Source organism: Meriones unguiculatus, chromosome 12, assembly GCF_030254825.1.
Source record: "Meriones unguiculatus strain TT.TT164.6M chromosome 12, Bangor_MerUng_6.1, whole genome shotgun sequence".
In the NCBI taxonomy this organism is placed as follows: Eukaryota; Metazoa; Chordata; class Mammalia; order Rodentia; family Muridae; genus Meriones; species Meriones unguiculatus.
In genome coordinates this window covers 14,990,025-15,011,727 of record NC_083360.1, presented here as the reverse complement: position 1 = coordinate 15,011,727, position 21,703 = coordinate 14,990,025, and the positions used below count along the sequence as shown (strand labels likewise).

Below are 21,703 nucleotides of genomic sequence, written 5' to 3'. Positions count from 1 at the left end.
GAAGACAAAGTCTTTAAGGAAACCAGCAATGATCCCTGATACCCTGACTTTGTCCATCTTTCGCATGATCCCTTCCTTCAATCTCCCTCATTCAAGTCTTCCCATCTTCATTTACCGTGGTCATATTTCACAATGTGTCTTGAAAGGGTCATTTTCATGCTAGGAATGTTGTCAGTGGCAGAAAGTTTCTCTGTCACAACATAGCCCCTAGTTCTATCCCCAATGTCATGTCCCATAAGACCATGGTCTACTGTGCCCGAGGGAAATGAGATAATCTACAGAGGGTAGGCGTATGGACAGGCACACAGATGAAACAGTGAACCAGAGCTGAGAATCAAAGCTATACTAACAACCCTTCACTATGCAAATATCAGTCAACTATGGAAAGCCACAAAATCACCTGGCTGTGTACCAAGCTAGACAGTGTAAAGAATGTGGCATCTCACACTGTGTAATTAACACTTCTCAGAGAAACAGTGTCGTGATGTCTGTCACCAACATCCAAAAGTGACACTTCAAATGTGTACATGATATGCTGGCATATTCCAGCATGGAGAGGTAGTAAACGGCTAATGATTACTAGTTACTGAAGGTGAGTAAAGTAAACAGTTAACAGGAAATAACATGGTCCACTCAATTTTTCAGTAGTATGTAAGCTTTCATCATAAAATTTTCCCTTTCTCCTAACTTCAAGTTTGTCAGATCTTAACAGGATGTACATAAGCCAGCAGCCTTAACCTTCTAGATCCTATCTTCCCACTCTCCAAATGACCACCTCAAAGACGTAAGAGTTTGAGACTAAACAATCGCTGTTTTTCACTTATTTTAAATAAACTGAGAAAATGACCCCTCTGCAAATAGAAATATATAATGTCAGCCCTATTTTTTAAGCATAAGTTTACCTTCTCAGAATCTAAACAGCTTCAACAAGAGAAACTGATTTCACTAAAGCAGTTCATAAATCTGTGGTCAGTGATAAACTGTGTGTGTTTCTACAAAATACCTCTCATGAATAACTGAGCACTGTAATATGATTTAAAGATACACTTTTTCTTTAATAATAAAGAATTCTTGACATATTATATAATATTTAATAACAGCCATATTAATCAGACACTGCCATGGGATATTTATAGTCAGACTCTCTCATTTAATATTTCTCTCCCCAACAATGCAAAGCCTGTGTAGTCTGCAGCCAACTTTAGGATGCAGTGCTAAATCAGAATGCATTATGTCATAAAAATCTACCTGAAAAGAAGCACGAGACCTGTTTTTCCAAAACCAAAGGCTGTTTTCAGAGCCTAGTCTCACTGCAGAAACGTACCCCCTCAGACAACTGGCCCCCAACTAGTGTAACTGTTTTGGGAGGTCGTGGAATCTCTTGAGCGGGAGGCATTGCTTGTTGAGATATGTTATTCAGGGCTGGCCTTTCAGAGTTATAGCTAGCCTGATTCAGGTGAGACACTCCACTTCCTGTCTGTCACCATGAGCAATAAGCTCACACAGCCTCCAAAAGCTGCTCCAGCCAACCAGCCTGTCCTAGCTTCCATGACTTTACTGCCTTGATGAACTGTGCTCCCTCGAACTGTAAGCCAAAATAAACTCTTCATCATCTTCTAGGCAGCAACTGAAAAGTCACTGTGGTGGCCTGAATGAAAAAATCCCTTCCATAGTTCTGGGCATTTGAAGACTTGGTCCCCAGTTAGTGGTACTCTTTGGGGAGGTTTGGATAGTATGGCCTTGCTGAGGAAGCATGAAACCAAGGAACTGCTTTGAGAGCAAAAAGCCCCACCTACCCCCGGTTGTTCTCTCTGTTTCATGCATATGGCTGCAGATGGGAGCTTTCAACTTCCTGCTTCAGCTGCTAAAACAGCCTCTTACTGCCAAGCTTCTCAGCTATGATGGAATTTTAATCCATATGGAACCATAAACCTAAATAAACTCTTCTATTAGTGTCTCGGTTAGAGTGCTTTATCATGGCAACAGTAATATGCTTGGTAAAAGTTCTGACTACTTTAGGAAAGAATACATAATACATGGGATGAGATGCTTTTAAAAGCAAACATCACACTGTCACCTCCCAGCTGGCTATGGCACCACATACCTGTCATCCCAGTATTCAGGTGGCAGAGGCTCTTTGCAAGTTCAAGGCCAGGACTACATACTGAGTCCCTGTCTCAAATAACAACAAATATAGTAATAAATGTAGCAATAATAATAAAACTAGCATCTCATACTAAAAGAAAGAGAAGCAGAGCTGATATGGGTGGCTCCATGCACCTCTCAGAGGTACCATCCTCCACAATGAAAGTACATATTCCTAATCCATGAGGTTGTATACCAGGTGCCCAAATCCCTCTGGGCACAATCACGAAAAAAACAAACAAACAAACAAACAAACACTATGTTCTTGTATCTCATTAGAAACCAAGAACTATTTCTCCAAAACCCTTCATCTTTTAGGAGCTACAGACTGTCATCAGCTAAAAAGAAATGCTGAATGAGTTACTCTAGTGGACCCAACACAACACATGGGACTGATTCAACAACTGGGAATGAAGTACACTAGCCAGGAGGAACCCTAGAGTCTGCCTGGTGTACAAGCATATTTTATCCTCACAAAAGCCTGTGGTGTTTCAGAATTCAGGTAAAAAAAGGCTAAAATATTTAATGTATCTTAATATCACCCACAGTGGCAACTTAATTTATTTCAACTATGTATAGAGATTTATTATCAACAAAAGGCAGAAAATATGGCCAAAGAGAAAGCAAGTTAAAAACTATGTAGAAGAAAGGCATAATTCACAGCTCAGCACAGAATATTAGCCATGCTGGCCACACTGTTTATGGTGTACATGAGCAACCACGTGAAGCCAAGCACAGCGTTTCTCTATACAACAGACACCACTGATAAACCACAAGTGCCGGTGTCCCTACCTCTGACCACATGAATCTCTTCAATTACCAGCTCAGCATATACTAAATGCCCAGCATTGTGCTGCATGACCGGATATCTGCCAACAGCACTGTTTTGCAAGAAAGAATGCCTGCTGGGAAGAGGTTGCCTTCTCTGTTCCAATGCCCAGTGGTATGGGTTCAGCAGTGTCTTCCTACTGCTTATAGTCACTCCTCAGCCCACTCTCTGGTGACCTGGACACAGCAGGATGGTTCCTTCTTTCCTCCTGACAGTGAGAAAATTTCTTCCCCTAAGTGTCAGGCATACCATTACGCAACCAAACTGACCCAAATACCCATTTCTGAAGAAGCATGTGAACAATATGCTTACAAAGGATTAGTCTTGGCATAGCCGGGCCTAAAGCTGAGGCTGTAGGTGGCACCCTCTAGACTCATGGACTGTGAGGACTATGACAGGAATATGTCAATAGAAACAGAAAAGGAAAAAACTATTCCTGAAGTGCCAGAAAGCTTCTACGAGTTTATAGGTGTGTGTGTAGTATGTCCCTGCACATTCACATGCTTTGTACATGTATGCATAAAGTATCCATTAACTTATGTCAATGTACTGCTGTATGTTCTGTGGATATCACAAGTGTATGTACACATAACCTAACTTGAAGACATGTGGTAAAACGAAGGTCAGACACAAAGGGACCCAGAATTCTAGGGGGTATTTGTGTAAGGGACACTACAGCACCCTTCCACTACACCTTCCTCTACAGGTGCCGTGGGAGCTTGACTGCAGCAGCCCCTGGATGAACAGTGAAGGGAGAGCTGAGAGGAGAAGGCGAGAATGTCGAGAGCAGCAGAGAGAATCAAGAAAACTAAGGTTGGACTGCAATTTCACAGAAATGTACATATATGATGTGGCTCTCTTGTGTACTGTTGTATTGTAATTGTACATGTACCAGGTCAATTTCAAACAGGATCCTTGACACAACCTTTAGAACATAAGTAAACAGCATATCCATTCCCTAATATCCACCCAAAATGAGTGCTTGTAAAACATCAGAACATGAAAAAATTTCTAAGTAAAACGTATCACGATATTCCAAGATACCAAAGAACACACCAGTTTACCTAAGCACCCCCCACCCCCGATACGCTTACATTCTGTATTACTCATGAAACACACATCATTACATCATTTTAGGATACACAGCTTCAGAACATGATCTACGTTGAGCCAGGGAGTGGTCAAAGAGCAGCAAAGACAGTGGACTGTGATCCGTGGGTTGTTTAGTAAACAGCTTTATTGGCAGTGAACCACACGAATTCCCTCCTTATCATTGGTCTGCCATATACGTATCATCAGTAAGCACTGGCTCATTACTGACTAGATTGCTTGAGCACTTCGGGGGCAGAGCGCTCTTCTCAAGTATGCTGACCTCTGATTATAAAATTGCTTCTGTTTTAAATGTCACTTCCTGAACTTTTGCATAATAAAGTATTGGGGAAATCTCTTTTTTTTTAATGTTGGGAGTTTCATTGACATATTTACAATAAAAACACATTATATAAAATAAGGAGACCATAGGAGAATACTCACAGTCTTTCAAGGAGACTTAACCCAGAAAATGAACCATTCTTCAGCTCGGATATCTTGTTATTGCTCAGAATCCTAAAAATGACAAGAGAAAATATATATATAACTTGTCTAACATACACCATCAATATCAAAGTAACTGTAAAAGGAATTCTCAGAAGTCATTAAGCAGATTTTTAGGCCAATTAGAATAATGTAGTTTCTTTCCCAAAATAGCTTCCACATCTTGTCCTATCTTGAATCATTCTTGTCAATTTAGATGAAAATGTAAAAACAGAGAAAAATGTAAAGACAACAAGCTATAGATTCAGTATAGGGTAAAACTGGTCACTATGTGCGCTCACTTAGTCAGCTTAGAAACTTAAATACCTATGTTACTAGAGACCTAAGAAAAACCATGACATCTGAATCAAAAAAGAAAGTACTGACCTACCAAAGATATATATATTACAGGTTCCATGTTAATAATGCTGAATCTTACCTCAAGTTTAACAACATGCAACTGTACTATGCATACGTGTGGATGCCTGCTTTGCCTGAGCATTCACAGACACAGTGGCCCTATCGTCATGGCTTTTCTCACATACACGAAGAGTGTTTATTAAAAACTAAACAAAAACCAGAAACCTGCTTTCAAAGAACCACAGGTCGGATGGTGCCCCTGATAGGACTCCCTACAAGAAAAGCAAAAGAAAAGAATGTATTTTATGATCCTTTCGAAAATCTAGAATTTTCTATGGTTTTAAGCATCTGAATGTCGACAGTTTCCAGAAACAAGTTGAAGATGCTAAAGTACCTGATTCAAGAGCGTGGGAACATCAAGAGGAAGAAAAAGAAGAAATCTGAGTCAAGAACTAAATGAACAGCCAGATGTCATTAGCAAATGGCAGCCAGAGTTTGAAGACTTTGGTTTTACCTCTATGTATCTGTATGTATGCACTACATATGCACAGGTGCCCTCAGAGGCCAGGAGAGGGAGTCGGCTCTCATGAAGCTGTAGTTCACAGGCAGTTTTAAGCCTTGCTAGTGCTGGGAACAAAACTCGGGTCTTCTGCACAGGTGCTCACTAACTGCAGAATTTCCTTTCAGCTCCATCAGCCAGATTTTCAACCCAAACAATTCGCCTCTGCCCACATTCCTCAACATGCAGCTAAGTTAGTCAAGAGCCACACAACTGTCACTGGGACAGAAAACAGCATCCCAAATGATGTTCCCTCTCAGGAGCAGCCTTTGCAGCAGGCGAAATAGTCATTACATGGAGACGCAAATACTGATTGTAAGTGTGCACCTATATGTGCACATGACTTCTTAATTAATAAAACAAGGTTTTCATGTGGATCCCCCAACAACTGAAGAGGGGCCCTGACTCTGATGTCTTCCTTTGGATCCTGTTCCCCTAACTGGGCTGCCTTGTTGGGCGTCAGCGGGAGAGGTTCAGCAGCACATAATGTGGCAGGGTGGGTTAGTACCCATGGGGGACCTCTCCATTCTCTGAAGAGAAGGGGCGGGAGTAATGGGGGAAGGGGTATGTCAGGGGAGACTGGGAAGAGAGGAAAGGGAGGCTGCAATCAGGATGCAAAGAGAATAACTAAATAAAATATAAAAAATAGCCAGCTGTCATCTAGCTTTCTCTGGTGTAAGTCAGATTTATAAAAGAAAGAAAGGAAAGAAAGTGGGGTAGGGAGATCCCTGCCCTGTGATAAATATAGCAGAGTAGTTACTGTGGTGTGCTTAAGAGCTCTGAGTCAACCGTGCCCCACTCAAGTCCCAGCTCTACCACTTTTAAGTTTCCCTGGTCTCCAGCAAGTCACACCAGCTCTCTATAAGACTTCCATTACTCCTAAGATGTGAAGAATAAGAACCGCCTCATAAACACGAACAGGAAATTTTAGAACACATGACGCACCCAGTGAGAAGCCATTCAGACACAGGATTTGTTTTCCTGATCCTGAAGTAAATATCCTCCTTCAGTTTGCTGCATGTGAAGCCAGTGTACACCCTACAATCAAAGTATCTCACTTGCTGTCCCGAGGCAAGGTATCACTGTAGCAAAGGCAAAGCCCAAAACAGTAGGAATTTTCGAGAAAAAACAAGGTGCAAAAACCTTCTGACTAAAATAGAACAGGGCTCTCCTCAATGAAAATGACAAAGGTAGCTGATTGAGGCAAGGAGAAAATGAGACATGCATATGGACCCCAGGGCAGCCAGAGCCTGAACTCACAGTGATCAAACACAACATAATACAAAGTGTATCCTGACCCTGACATAATGATTTTGACATGATGCAGAACAGACAAATGGTCAGGGAAACCAAAGGGCCAAGATAGGAGCACAAATATAACCCAACAGTGCAAGGTTACACATCCAGTACAACTGCTACCTAGGGGAAAGGATATGAGCACATTAATTAAAGGGCAACCAACAAACGAAAACCACAGGCAGGAAAGACTCTATATGTAGCAACAAACAAACGACAAAAACCAAAAACCCTGAAGGCATGTGCTGTTACCTTGGTTATGAGTCTGGCACTCCCTTCTCTATTTACAATTCGTGTTGTAAGAAAGATTCTGAAATACCTTACTTCTCCCGACTCCCACCCCATAGTAAACATGGATTTTAAGAATTTTTTGCTTTAACTTGAATTAATTTTGAGTTCATGTATATTCTCAAAGGTAAAAGCTAAAAGAAATGTTTACTGATTTTAGACTGAGGGCCCATTTATTTATTTTTCATTTGTCTTGTTTGTTTAGATCTAACAATGCTCATACAGTGACTGATGTCACTTTAACATTCACCAAAAGATGTGGAGAGAACAGTCATGTTAGGAGCCCACGTATTAACAGAGACTCTACAAACATGACTGGAGCTGTGTCAGTTACTTCACTAAGTGGCCTTCAGCATTCTTACAACTAAAAAGGAGGACATTACATCAGAATGATTACCGAGATTCCTCCCAGCCTTTTAATTTTCCACCCTGATTAATGTTCTAATAGGCAAAACTGCTAGGTTTGACAATGGCTAAGAATATGTAAGCATATTCATTAAAAAAAAAAAAAAATCAGGGGAGCAGAGGGAAGGGGAGGAGGACCTCCCTATCAGTGGATGTGGGGAGGGGCATGGGAGGAGATGAGGGAAGGTGGAATTGGGAGGGGATGAGAGAGGGGACTACAGCTGGGATACAAAGTGAATAAACTGTAATTTATAAAAAAATAAATTAATTTTAAAAATCAGGGGGGAAATATATAATCTACCCAGATCAGTGACTTAAGATGCCATTTCTGAGTGAAGAATGAAACCAGATATGCAAGAAACTTGCACAGAACTGGTGGGCACTGACTGAATGGCTCCGCCGGTGATTTGGTATAGCTTCAGCAATGGGACTGTCATTTCCTCAGTCATAAAGGCTTTACTGCAATAAATGATGGGTTTTATTGAGGAAAGTAAAAAGGAAGACATTTTATCACACTTAAAAAGTTATAACTGTAACCTTAAAATATAGTTTACAATCTCAAGTTAATATATTCTGTCTACACATTACTGGATGTGTTTAAGGATTTTGTGCAGGAAAACAGGATCGGAAAGAATAAATCTACTCTGCAGACAGCTTTTATGCTCAAGTTTGAAACAGGAGGCTGTGGAACCAGCAGGTACTTAATATCATATATCATGATGAACCTAAAAACCATTCATAATCAATATTTTTGCTGACACCTATGGAATTTCAAACTTGGCCAAAGTTATAGAGCTTATACAGACCCATTTCCGTCCTACACTAATGATGTGAATGAGACACGATCTATAGACAACAAGTAGAATGCTATTTAGGCTCCCAGATCTTCAATTCAGAAACTCTATGGAAGAGTATGATATACATAGGATCATTTCACACAGGACCAAGTTAGAGTGATGTATCATCTACACTCAAGCAAAAGAACAAGACTTAAATGCACACAGATTTTTAAAATATCAAAAGCAAATGAATGATATGGATTAGATGTCCTTGGCTGCTTGCTACTATTAGATCCTAAATGGATCAGAACCCTGAGAACTGTCAACTGAAACCACTCCCTGAATAGCAGGAGTCACTAGATAATTTCCTTTTTAAAAGGAACTTGAAAATGTACTTCAAAAGTACTAACTACCAAAACCAACCTCAGGAATGTAATTTGGGATGCTGGGTGCTGGGTGCTGGATGCTGGATGCTGGAGGGGAAATACAAGCAAACAATGCAATAGGGTTAGGAAAGCAGACTGAGTGGAGGTTGTGAGGCCTAGTTTTAATTGTGACCCAACCTACAATCACCTGAGAAGAGATCCTCAGTGAGGGATGGTCTTTGTTAGGGTTTCTATTGCTGTGAAGAGACAACATGACCATGGCAACACTTATAAAAGAAAACATTTAATTGGAGCTGGCTCACAGTTTCAAAGGTTTAGTCCACTATTATCATGGCAGGAAGCATGGCGTTGTACAGGCAGACATGGTACTGGAGAAGGAGCTTAGAGTTCTTACATCTGGACAGGTAAGCAGCAGAAAGAAGCAGCAGCAGAAAGTGAACTAAAACACACTTCCCCCAACGTGGCCACACCTACTCTAACAAGGCCACACCTGATAGTGTCAGTTCCTGTAAGTCTATGGGCAGGGAGGTGGCATTTTCTTTCTTTTTTTTTATTTTTTTTTTATTTTTTTTTTAATCAGTTACATTTTATTAACTCTGTATCCCAGCCGTGTCCGGATCCCTGATTCCCTCCCAGTCCCTCCCTCCCTCCCTCATCTCCACCGTGCCCCTTTCCAAGTCCACTGATAGGGGGGACCTCCTCCCCATTCATCTGATCCTGTTTTATCAGGTATCTTCAGGACTGGCTGCAAAGGGCGATCTGGCTGCGATATCTGTCACCCCATTGATCGCCAGGGTTGATTCGGCTGATCTGGCTGGCTAGGCGGGTGTTCCCTTCCTCCCTCACCGCTCCATGTGCATCCCTCCCGAAGCTGCGCACTCGGTCGAAGAGGACGACCTTCCCCGAATAGAGGAGGACCGGTCTTCGGTCAAGGGTATACGAGTAGCTGCGCTCCCCTGCTAGAACCTCCAAACAAGCTCATGGCATTTTCTTTCAAAACACCACAGGGATCATCTACATTAGGTTGGTATGTGGGGGTGCCTGTACGGGGGTTGTCTTAGTTGACTGATGTGGGCCCACTGTAGGCTGTAGCATTCTGGAGGCTGAGCATCCTGACCTGGGTGAGTGGATGGCTCTAGCGAACACAAGCAAGCTTGCACATACTTCTCTGTTCTTGACTATGGATGTGCTATGGCTAGCTGTTTGAAGTCCCTGCCTTCCCTTCCCTGTGATGATGGACTGCATCCTGGAAGTGCACACTGCAGTAAGCCCCTTTCCCCTCGATGTTGTTTTTTTTTGTAAGAATGTTTCATCAAAGCACCAGAAATGAAACTAGGGACAGGTGGAAGCTGTCTACCCAGTACCCAGAAGGGGCCTCACTTAGGACCAGGGTAAGGGAAGATTTATGCAGATATAACTAAGATCTCGACATAAAATCATTCTGGAGTACAACAGGCCAAATCCAGTGAGAGGCATCATTCGACAAGAATATGAAGAGAGGGCCACAGGAAGATGAAATCAGAGTACAACGCAGAGAATCCCTAACAGAAAAACTGGCAAAGACTGAAGTGATAACTCAGTACATACAAAAACAAGCCTGAACATACTCTAACGGGGCCTGGAGCCCCAGTCAGGAGGGCAGCTGAGACAGGATGATGGATCATTTGAGGCCAGGAGCTCAAGGACAAAGTGAGACCCATGTTTCCTTAAAAATAAATAAGAAAACAGCAAAGAATAGTGACTTTATGGATGAATGTGCATTCCTGATCAGGAGTGAATACAGACTTAATCAAGACACTGTAAGTCACTTACCACAGTATGAAAATATAATCTATTATGGGGAAAACAACCACTCGCATTTTTACTACAAATCAACATAACTACTGTGGCACGAAGCCGAGCCAATGAAAACACTTTGATTGCATCTTTGAAAATCCATCCAACACATACATATATACACATGCACTTCAGTAAAACATGTTACATGTTACCCATCACATAATTAGATGAATACGGCAAAATTATTGTCATGCAGATAGTAAAAGCTAATTACTAAATATTACTATGCATTCCCATAATGTTTTTTTTTATCCTATCTACCAAATGAATATTAAGATGATCAAGTACTCCAGTTTCAAGAAGATAAAACTCCTTAAACCATCACATGGATCAAGGCACAGCACCTAGGGATGCAGTTCGATTGATAGAGTGATTGCCTGTCATTCCCAGAGCTCAGGGTTCATAACCTCACACCACATAAACTAGATATGGTGGTGCATGCCTGTGATCCTAGCACTAGGGTGCTAAAGGCAAGAGAAGCATTCATGTGCTGATTACCTGAAGCTATATAAAGAGTCTAAAGACAGCAGGGGCTACATGAGACCTAGTGCCCCCCCAATAAATAAATAAATAAATACATAAATAAATAAATGGGAAAAAAAGAAAGATAAGGCATATGTTCACAGTGTTTGCAACTGCTGACAGGTCTAGTTTACTCTTGTACTACAAACTACAGTACAAATAGATACATGTTACCTTTGTTGTGTAGAATACTGTGTGTCCTTCTCACAACCTTCTCTACAGTGTAAACAAAGAAAAGCAGGCCAGGTTTAGCACCAGATGAATCATTAGCCTCTCTTGGCATACACCCTAAACCTTCATTGCCACCTGTCCTCAGCTAAAGTCGGGAAATTCTTATAAATGTATGGTAGAGCTTTGGGGGTTTTGTTGTTTGGTTTTTGTTTTCCTACTAATGAAACCATATGCACAACAGTGCTCAATATTCTAGTCCAGGGCCCATTATACCCAACTGAGCACTTTGCTCACCAATCTTTCCACTCTTGAGTAAAGGAATCTGGTCATTCACTTTTGCAGAAAAAAATCAATCTAGGTGGTATGTTTTAGTTTATGTGTATCAAAATGGCCTGCCACTACTCCATTCACTTAACAAACAACTAAAAAAGTGCAGACGTAGTAAGGGCTATAAGGGGCATGCATCTTTTCTTGTGTGAGCGTTACTGGTAAATCTCACAGAGAGATAGGCCTGCTGGACAACTTCTGAGACCCATGCTGAGCAGCTCTCCTCCTCCAGGGCTTTCCTCGGGACAAAGGTCATGCCCCATCCTCCAACAGTAATAAAAACATCTGCACGATTAGTTCAGCAGTTCATTCACGCTGACAACCACACTCACTAGCAGAGTTCAGTTTCTAACACTGCCAGTTTGCAGCCACCGAGGTGCTACACAGGTCTCTTTTCACAAAGCCATGCAGGACAGCAGCTGGCTGAAAGGCCCCAGCTGCAGGTGTGGAGAGAATCCTTCTCCCTTTCACTATTCTAAAGGTGTTCACTATGTAAGCAGTGCCCAGGCAGGGGGCTGAGAACCACAGTACAGGTTTCAGCTGTCTGCCCGACACAGACTGTCCCTTAGGCAGTGTCCACATGGCCACTTCCAGCTGGCCCAGTCCAGACTAGCTCATCGCTGCAGGGAAGACAAAGGCCTCTCCTATCCTATGTCCTCTCCTCAGTTTTCACAGATTCTCAACTGAATGCTTTTCGCCCCCTGCTCCCCCTCTTCTGTTTTCTAGTCATTTTTCCCCAATAAATTATCTTGTACTTCAGCCTCCATCCTGACCTGGTCTCCAGAGGCCCCTGCATGACAAGGTGCTCACAACGTCTGTTCAATAACTGAAGGAAATAAAAATATGGCTGGGTTTAAGTTCCTCTGTTCAAGATCCTTCCCTGAGGAGCGTGAGATACAGAGTAGGTAATTTACTGGCCTCTAGTGGCACAGAGAAGTATAAATCTTGGCCACTGGCTCCTTCCTCTCAGAGGCTCCAGGGGTTCTGAAAATCTACCAGATAATACCTAGTTGTCTATCTTCTACTATTCCAAAACCCTAAGAAGTATGTCCACGTTACTGCCCTTCTAACATCAGGACAATCTTAAGGCTGATGTGGAAGGAAATCTCCAGCTACTAAGGAAGGAAGAAGCCACTGTTTCACCACATACAATCTGTGGCTGAATTTTAAGTCTGAATCATTAATTACGGCTTAACATCTATACAGCAAGGTTTCACTACGATGCAGAACTGAAATAGAAAGTTGTATAATAGAAGACAGGACAGTCAGTGAGAGTAAGCACAAATGGTCCACCCTCAGGATTTAACATTTCAGAGAGGCTGGGTGAATGCATTCCTATGCTAGAGAACACTGTAAAGTCTCATCTCTTTTCAGCCGTCATCTAATGTACCAATAAAGACATACTGAAGCTTCTGAAAACAATATTCGATTGAGGGGGAAGGAGGAATGAGAAGAAGGCAGGCTGGGAAACTAAACAAGTTTTAAAACATGCTTCAGAGACATCCATGTTTTGTTTTCATGATTCTTTAAAAAAAATTTCACTTTTATTAAAATACCCTGCTGCCAAGTCTGACAAATCCCCTGCCACACATGTGTATGTGTGTGTGTGTGTGTGTGTGTGTGTGTGTGTGTGTGCACAAGTGAACCATGGAACATGAATACACACCACTGCATATACACAGGCACAAACAAAAAGCAAAGTAAAATGTAATTTTTAAATCCTCACAATTAATGACACATGGAGCATATGCCAAAATAATTAAAGTATTGGGCACTTACAAAAAGAGAAAACACTGATAAAAATGGTAAAATGGGACTAATAAAAAAGCCAGGTGATGCCGGATTAAAATTTTTAAGTAGTATCTACCCATAATCTGTGCTCCTTAACTACATCGAAGTTATCTTCAAACCGCAGCTGGCAAGGCAGTGTGTTAAAGTGATCCTACTCAGACCCTGAATGGTTAAGTGACTTGGAACTCTGGATGACAGGGCCAGGGATTGGCAGAGGTACTAAAGACGTGGCACTCTGGAGTGTGGGGAAAGAAACCTCTGTGTTTAGAGAAGCTAGCTCTTGAGAGAAATAAATCTCTCCAGCCCCAAGAGCATCGGAGATTCTGTCTACACCTTTGCTAAAACTCATCTCTTAGGTCTGTCCTCCACAGTTCTTAATGCTGCTTCACAACTTCCATCTTAATCCTTTTGCTTTGAATTTGCAAATAAATCCCCTGCTCAATTTTCCAGACCACTAACTTGCTATATCCTGAGTCGATTCTCTTCTGCCCTTCCGCACATCCACTGACCCCAGAACAGGCTCCTTCACATCTCAATCCCATGGCTAGCTACTCAGAACTCCCACCTCATCCTTTCCCACGAACTATTCCTGCCCTATGGATCTAATATTCTTTTGGATCTGAAATACAAACTAGAATTCTCCAGTGTTAACATTTCACCAACGCTTCCAAAACCCTGGTCCGTGGCCAGCTCACAGGGTTGATTTTTTTCTCAGATGTCTAATGACCCTTTCTGGATGATCCCTGGACTGATCAATATTGGGGGGTGGGGGGTAGGAAAGGATTTCATTAGCATATATGAAAACGAGGATGGACAGATACAGCAAAAATCCCTTTATGCCAAGTTTGAGAAGCCTCATAACTTTAGAGGGCGGAAACACAAAGGCTGGGGGACACAACAACTTCCTGCTACCATCCCCCATTCAGCTCAGCCTGGGCAGATCACCAGTTAGTCAGAAACCAAGCAAAATGGTTTTGTAGCTGAGGCACACTCAGCTCACCAGCTCCTCCTCTGAGCAGAGCATCTGTTTCAAGGTCATTAGTTGCAGGCTGGGCATTCTCATTACCCATTTCTGCTCCCACTCTCTACAGTTTGAGTTCCTGTGTCTCTTCCAGGGTGCTGCTGCTCAGAAACTTCATTTTTTTCTGGGGAGTCAGCCCTGTGTCTCTTGGGTCGTAAGTTCTCCTACTGTGGGATCTTGCCATCAATCTCATCCATCTGCTGTATTTCCTATAAGGTCCCCAGTGCTTCGGTGCCACGAGAGCACCTCTCTTGTTTATCAGTTTGGATTTCTGCTATTATTTGGACAGGACAGAAGAAAGAAAGAAACAAAGATATGGAGGAGGAAATTTCAAACCTCTTTTCCTTAACAAAATTATTTACTTTAATCAGAAGAGTGCCTTGTGGCCCAAAGCTGAGGTCCAGATGCCATATGAAAAAACGGGGCATCCCTGAGCAAAAGCATTCATTCGCTCTATGCCGTGGGCATGCTACCCATCCCATCACCAAAGTGGGTCACATGAGCTGAAGCAAAAGATGTGGCTCTGTTCCCTGACTGCGCAAACAAATCTGTTGTTTGGTGTCACTCTTCCAGTCCTGACTTTCCGGCAGTAGTTACTGAGCAGGTAACACCATGACAGAGTGTAGACTCTGGCACACAAACTACTTGCATTTGCACCTTAATACCAAGATCTAGTTCCATCATTTTGCACAAGGTTCTTAACCTCTGTTACTGAATATCTCATCTATAAATTATTCTAACTTCTAGGAGAAAATGGAAGTCGTTCAAGAGCATATAAGAAAACATGTAGGAAGGTACTTAAAGCAGGCCTTTAGTACTATTCCATAAGATGCAAGCAATTCTCAACAGCTAGACAACAGCCAGCCTGGCAGGAGTTTCTCTTCAGCAGTGCCCACTGGTAACTGCCAACTGGATGAGGCTCACAGGCTGCCTTTCATAGGGTCTGTAGTAGCCACACCAGACTTCCCAGCTGTTATACTGTGGGGGTCTATGGGCACTTTTCCCAGTTTTAGGGTAATCTTGTACAGGCAACAGAATAGGTGGTACCCTGTAACAACTAAGAAGGACGGGTACACACACAGGCCTGAAAGGATAGGTATACTACCACTGAAAAGAATCCAGAACTAGGACAACGATGCAAATCAGCAGCCCACCAATGCGCTCTCTGACCACGCACACTCAGGAAACACTATCCTCCCGAATAGAGCACACCTGATTTTTTTTTTAGTCTGATAACTTAGATGTGTTTATCCAAGAAATGGTTTCTACAGAGTTCAGCCTGCAGAACTTAGCTAAGTTCTTGTAGCTGTACGCAACGCCCAACTTCAATCCTCACAAAGTGAACCGTGCTATAAAACGAGAGCACGTCAAAGACATCAGTGTAACACATGATTAGAGTCTTAAGATGAAAAGGTGCCGTTAATAACCATATGAACGCAACAAACATTGCCCAGGTACACAGTCAACCTTGACTCTACAAACAGCTCATTAAATAACCTCCCAAGTTCCCAGGCATTTTTCTCAAAGATGTGACACCTAAAATAATACATGAAGGCCTGATTTTTTTTTTCCTCATTTGTTTTCAATGCTTTACTTAGCCGTTTCATAAATAAAAAATAAATAACCTATTTTTCAGCCTTAGCATTAAACAAAGTGAGTTTACATAAAGTTAAACAGCATTTAGGTGATTAAGAAAATCTAAAAGACTTTTAACACCATACTAGATATCTTTCAGCAAATATCGAAAAATTAAAAAAAAAAACAACTTTGTGAAACTGCACTCCATCATGTCACACAAACACATTAGCTACTTGAGAAAAGGAAGCTCATTCTTCAAAATGTTGATATATCATAGAGTATGTTAGACACTTAATATTTATGAATACAATAAAAGCAAGTTTATTTGGCATTTTAATCAAATACAACACTTTCTATTGAGACTACACTGAAGTTCTCGAGGATTTAGAGTTTTGACTTTTCAGCTGAAATTTTTGACTCAGAATATATTTGAGCAACTACTCCGGGCTGGGAGTGACACCTAGGATACAAAAGCAGACCTCAAGGACAAATATACACATGATCCAGGTATTAAGTGATATGAGAGGAATGTATAACTGGTCCAAAGGGAATCCAGACTTTAAGAATGGCTGGAAGTAAGTTGATTAAGAGAACACATTTCTGAACTATACCACAAGTCATTCCCTCCCCCACACCAATGAATAGGGCGTTAAGGACAGACAAAGAGTAAAAATCCTTCTAATCTTGCAAAGGTTTCCATAAACAGGTCACAACTCTGCAGGTCAGTCCTGGCTGGGAGTGGATGAGTCCTGTACCAGGTGGAACTAGCCACATAAGGCCAGGACATCAAAAGCTAGAAGATTCTGGGTTCACACAGAGGGTGAAGGGAAGGGGACAGCGCTGAAGTGGACTGGACTCAGTGTTCAAGAAGAGGAAAACGTAAGGTTAAGGGAGATTCGTGTGCTTTCCTAGGGCCCACATTCTCAGCACAAGAGCCACATGGAACCTTATGCTTCCTGTTTCCTGTAGCACTGCTCAGACCCATAGGAGCAGCCCTGAAACTCTACAGCAGATGTCAACAAACTGTCACAAGTGCCAGGTCCCTAAAGTTTAATAAGCAAAGATGCAAAATCCAAAGTAGCAGGTCGGTTCTTTAACAGGATGGAGAAAAATTTATAGTATTTTTTTTTTATTTCACATGTTTTGAATGATAAAGCTAAAAAATACTAACAGGGCAAGATTTTTTTTTTTTTTTTAATAATACCCCCCCACACACACATGCTCTCCTTGGCCAAATTACTGTCAGGTGACTTAGGACCTTCTCTATAGAAGGCTTCAAACTTGGGCTCTTGCATCTGTAGCATAGAGTGTAGTTTAATAAGGATCTTGTTAAATCAGGGGAGAAGAAAAAAAAAAAAACCTTCTCTTGATGGCTGATCAAATTCCTCATTTCCCTGACATCCCTCCTGACAGCAGATTGCCTGCTGCCTTCAGCAAGAATCTCATCAGGTTTGTTTTGCAAAGGTCTCTCTCTACCTTGATGTTTCCACTTAGTAATTTTCCATCCAATGACCCTCTGCCCCAACCTCCTTGGCAATCTACCCCCTTTTGCTAGTATTATATTTGGAAATGAGCCCAGTGTCTCTGGCCCAACTAACATCTATGAAAATGATCATGAATAAAGTTGCTGCTCTCATTTTAACAAGATTCATAATCACTTTCTCTTTAACATACTAGTGAATGAAAAGAAGAACACATTTCCTTTCTGGAGAAGATAAAATTTCAATAACTGATGATCTGATCATCAAATCCATTTCAAATGTAAAAACCCATTCATTCCCAGGCTGTACAAAACCCAGCAGAACAAGAGTGTGTTTACTCTTGCTCTTGAGAATGTACAGATTTCAGGAAATAAAAGTGGCCAAGAAACCTTACTACACAAATTCCTTCCTCCAAGGCAAGTCCCACACCAAGTTTTAGAGTATCCAAGAAAAGGACTGATACGTGCGGAGAAATACAGGGACAAAAATTAGCTTCCTGTAAAATGGCCTATTGAAAAAAAAGAAAAGAAAAGAAAGAGAAAGAAAGAAATGAAAGAAAAGAAAGAAAGAAAAAAGGAAGGAAGGAAGGAAGGAAGGAAGGAAGGAAGGAAGGAAGGAAGAAAGAAAGAAAGAAAGAAAGAAAGAAAGAAAGAAAGAAAGAAAGAAGGAAGGAAGGAAAGAAATGCATCCAGACCTTTGTCATCTCACTGTCTTGAACTTAGTTCTATTAAGAGAAAGATAAAAGCCAGGCAGGGTGGTGCATGTCTGTGGGGAGGCAGAGGCAGGCAGGTCTTTATGAGTTCCAGGCCAGCCTGGTTTACAAAGCGAGTCCAGGACAGCCAAAGCTAGACAGAGAAACTCTGTCTCAAAAAATCATAAAATCAAAAAAATCAAACAAAGAAACAAAAATCATCGAAAGAAAACAAGATTTAGAGAGAGAGAGGAGAGAGGGAGTGAAAGAGGGAGAGCAAAGGTAGAAGAGAGGGAAGGTGGGAGGAATGAATGTGAATGAATGAAGGATACAAGCAGATCTTAAGGCACAGAATCAGAGCCATGCATGTAGCCCTTAGCGTAGTTGGAACTTGTAGGAAAGAAGATGTTAAATTATATTTTCTCTTTACTGGAGTGTTCAAGTTTGGCCCAAAACAGCCTCGGTACATACCGAACCTAGCATGATCTGAAAGAAATTAGCTTAAAAGTACATCGCTGACCAAGCAACTGAGCATTTGGCCATCGTAGCAGATCAAGTTCCTACCAATGAGGAGGCTGAAAGCTGCAAACATGTAAGACAAATGCCACAACAAGCCAATGTGGCTGTGTGGTCATTTCCTCACCACTGCCCAGAAAGAGAAATTGTACACATGCTGGAGTGGCATGTATTAAAATCATTTTCATTGGTGCTGACCATCAGTTCTAGAAACTTCTCTACAGAAGTAACTTTACAGAGGTAAACTTTATTTAAGCTAACTCATCTCAAGGGCTTTTTGGTTTGTTACAAAATATTGTTTGATACAATGGTTTTTTAAACTTGACTGATATCCACAGTTCCCTTTGAGCACTCAATGTATATGCACATCGATTTTTATTCGTTCAGGTACTCGGTGATGAAGATTTATTGAGTGCTGACTACATGCTTGAAAGCGTTAGAGGTGCTGGAGGAAACAGATCAAAATAAAACTCCAGACTTCACAAGGTTTATATACTCGTGGGCAGGGACACACAACCAAAACAGCAAAACATGTAGTGTGTCAACTGTTGAAAAAAATCTATTGAGAAAAAGAATATAAAAAACAGATATTAAGGTCTAGGGAAGGTGAAGAGACCATCTTGAGTGATAAAGGTCAATTCTCACTAAAAAGATGGCTTTTTTCCCCCTTTGGTTTTTGGTGTTTGGTTTTCTCAAGACAGGTTTCTCTGTGTAGCCTTGGCTGTCCTAGACTTGCTTTGTAGACCAGGCTGGCCTTGAACTCAAGAGATCCACCTGCCTCTGCCTTCCTGAGTGCTGGAATTACAGGCATGTGCCATGACGCGCAGCTGGTGGCTTGCTTTTAAGTAATTTTTATTACAGTAGCAGTGGCTGAACAAGAATAAGAAAACTGAACTACAATTCTTAGGTACAGACAACCATGTTCAAACCTTCATAAAACTCAGACTCCTGACACTGTCAAACATACACACAGAAAGGTATAGATTCTGTAAACACAGATCCTATCACAGGCACCACGCTGGGGATGCCAGCTTTTTCAGCTACCGAGTCAACCTTTCCAGTTCTGTGTATTTTCATATCCAGGTGACAATCAAATTTCTAACTATCTCAGAAAGACCTTTTATAGATCTTTGTCTAAACCAGTATCTAAGACCACACCTATATTTTGAATTTGTCACTAGCAACATAACACAGCCTAACTCTACACTGGTTGATGAACAAAAAATAAAGAAAAAAGTGACAGTTCATGGCTTAGACAGAAGGATCGTGAGGCTGGCCTGGGGTACATAGTATGTTCAGGCTCTACAGTGGAACCCTGTCTCAAAAGCGACCATCATCACCATCAATAGACTGTGGGAGACCCTATGTGTTTTAACAATCTTAAACACTACACCCAGATTTCTTCAGACTGTCTCTATCAAAGTCAGAGCTCCCAGATCCTTTTGTACCTTGAGCTACCTCGGCAGTGGGATGAAGCACGAGCACCTAAAAGGCAGAGACTTGCAACCTGTTGGACAAGCCTCCCTTGGGATTTTAGTGTGTGCTCAAGTCTGGGAATTTGCCAAAAAGCTTGTGCTGAATCCAATTGCAAAAAAAAAAAAAAAAAACACAACACAACACTACTTATATATACTGCACAAAATGAAACTACCATGAATCACTACCAGCTGTAAGCAGAGCTAAACAGTATTTTGACTTGTTTTGTTAGAAGACTAAAGACAGGTTGGGAGAGAGACTCTATAGTTAAAGTACTTAACCATACAAGCCTGGGGTCCTGAGTTCAGATCCCCAGTATCTGCATAAAACCAGGCATGGTGGCATACATCTATAAACCCAGCCCACTACAGCAAGATTGAAAGAAGAGATAGGAAAAGCCCTGCAAGCTCACAGGCCAGCTAGCCTGGCATATGCAGAGGAGAACAACAGAGAAATTCTCTCTCAAAGCAGAAGAAACCCAAGGATGCCCTCTGACCTCCACATATATGCTATGACACCAGCTCCTACAGTCAAATACTTAATTCTAAGCAAATAATCCTTTCATTTTCAATTTAAAAGAGTATCTTTAAATTAACAAGTAAGACATTTACACGAGTAAAACATTAAAAACTATAAATAGAGCCAATTCATCATTATTAAAAATGTGTAAGAAAGAAACAAACATTGATCTTGTTTGTCCTGGATAAAGTAACTTCAAGCAGTGAGAGACGGCTCAGCAGTGATGTGGTCAGTAGTTCACAGTGCAGGTGCTCACTGTGCAGAGAATACCGTCCCCAGAACCCGCATCAGCAGCTCACAACAGGCTGAGCCTAGCCCCAGGGGACACAGCACCACCATAAGCACAAACCCACACTCCAGACACCTACGTATACGCATAATTAAAAATAACAAAGATGCATTTTAGAAGCAACTTTTAGGAAACCAATTAACAGATCAGGGAGAAGCTTCTTTGATAACTATAGGTGAGATAAGAAATTAACAGACATGATAAAATAAGAGAAGCTGTAGACATTTCCTAAGTGTTAACATTTGATCGATTTAGGGATGATAAGGCCCACAACTGCTAACCAGCATTAAAATACAACTAAAGTGAGGTACAGGATCACTGAGCTGAAGGGTCACCTCAGAATCTCCGCTTACACTGCTGACTGTCAATCTGTCCTTACACTGTTAAGATGGGCTCTGGGTGCTAACTGCCTGAGCTCAAACCTGGTTCCATCTCTTCGTGCCTCAGTGACCTTGGAACCTCAATGAGTTTCGTACTTCCTTAAGCATGAACCAGGGCTTATCATAATAAAAACCCTATCAGGGAACTGTGCTGTAACTCCAACACTCCTACATGTACCGCAGAACCTGGCACATTCAGCAAAATTCTGTTATGACTGGCCTTGCTTTGTTAGCCCCTTGGTCTTCCCTTTCTCACGTAGTTTCCCTCAACACAGTCTCCAAAGATCCGTAGTTGCTGATAGGAGCCACTCTCTGTCGGAATGTACTCAGGAGAGGATATATAAGAAAAGATGACTGATTCAACCTGGTTTTGTTTTGGAGGGTAGGGGATGGGAGTTTGGTTTTTGGAGGTTTGGTTTGCCTTGTTTTATTTTTTGAGATAGGTTTCACGAATCCCAAGCTGACAGAGCTCGGTACTATGAA

At 41.6% G+C, this 21,703-nt stretch overlaps 1 protein-coding gene across 1 annotated transcript in view; it reads right to left on the bottom strand.

The window, feature by feature from the left end:
• Adgra3 (adhesion G protein-coupled receptor A3) overlaps nt 1-21,703 on the bottom strand; it is a 100,667-nt gene that overhangs the window by 61,308 nt on the left and 17,656 nt on the right. Inside the window, exon 2 of the mRNA XM_021657884.2 lies at nt 4,508-4,579. Within this exon, the coding sequence (XP_021513559.1) occupies nt 4,508-4,579 (72 nt within the window). The remainder of the gene's footprint in view (nt 1-4,507; nt 4,580-21,703) is intronic.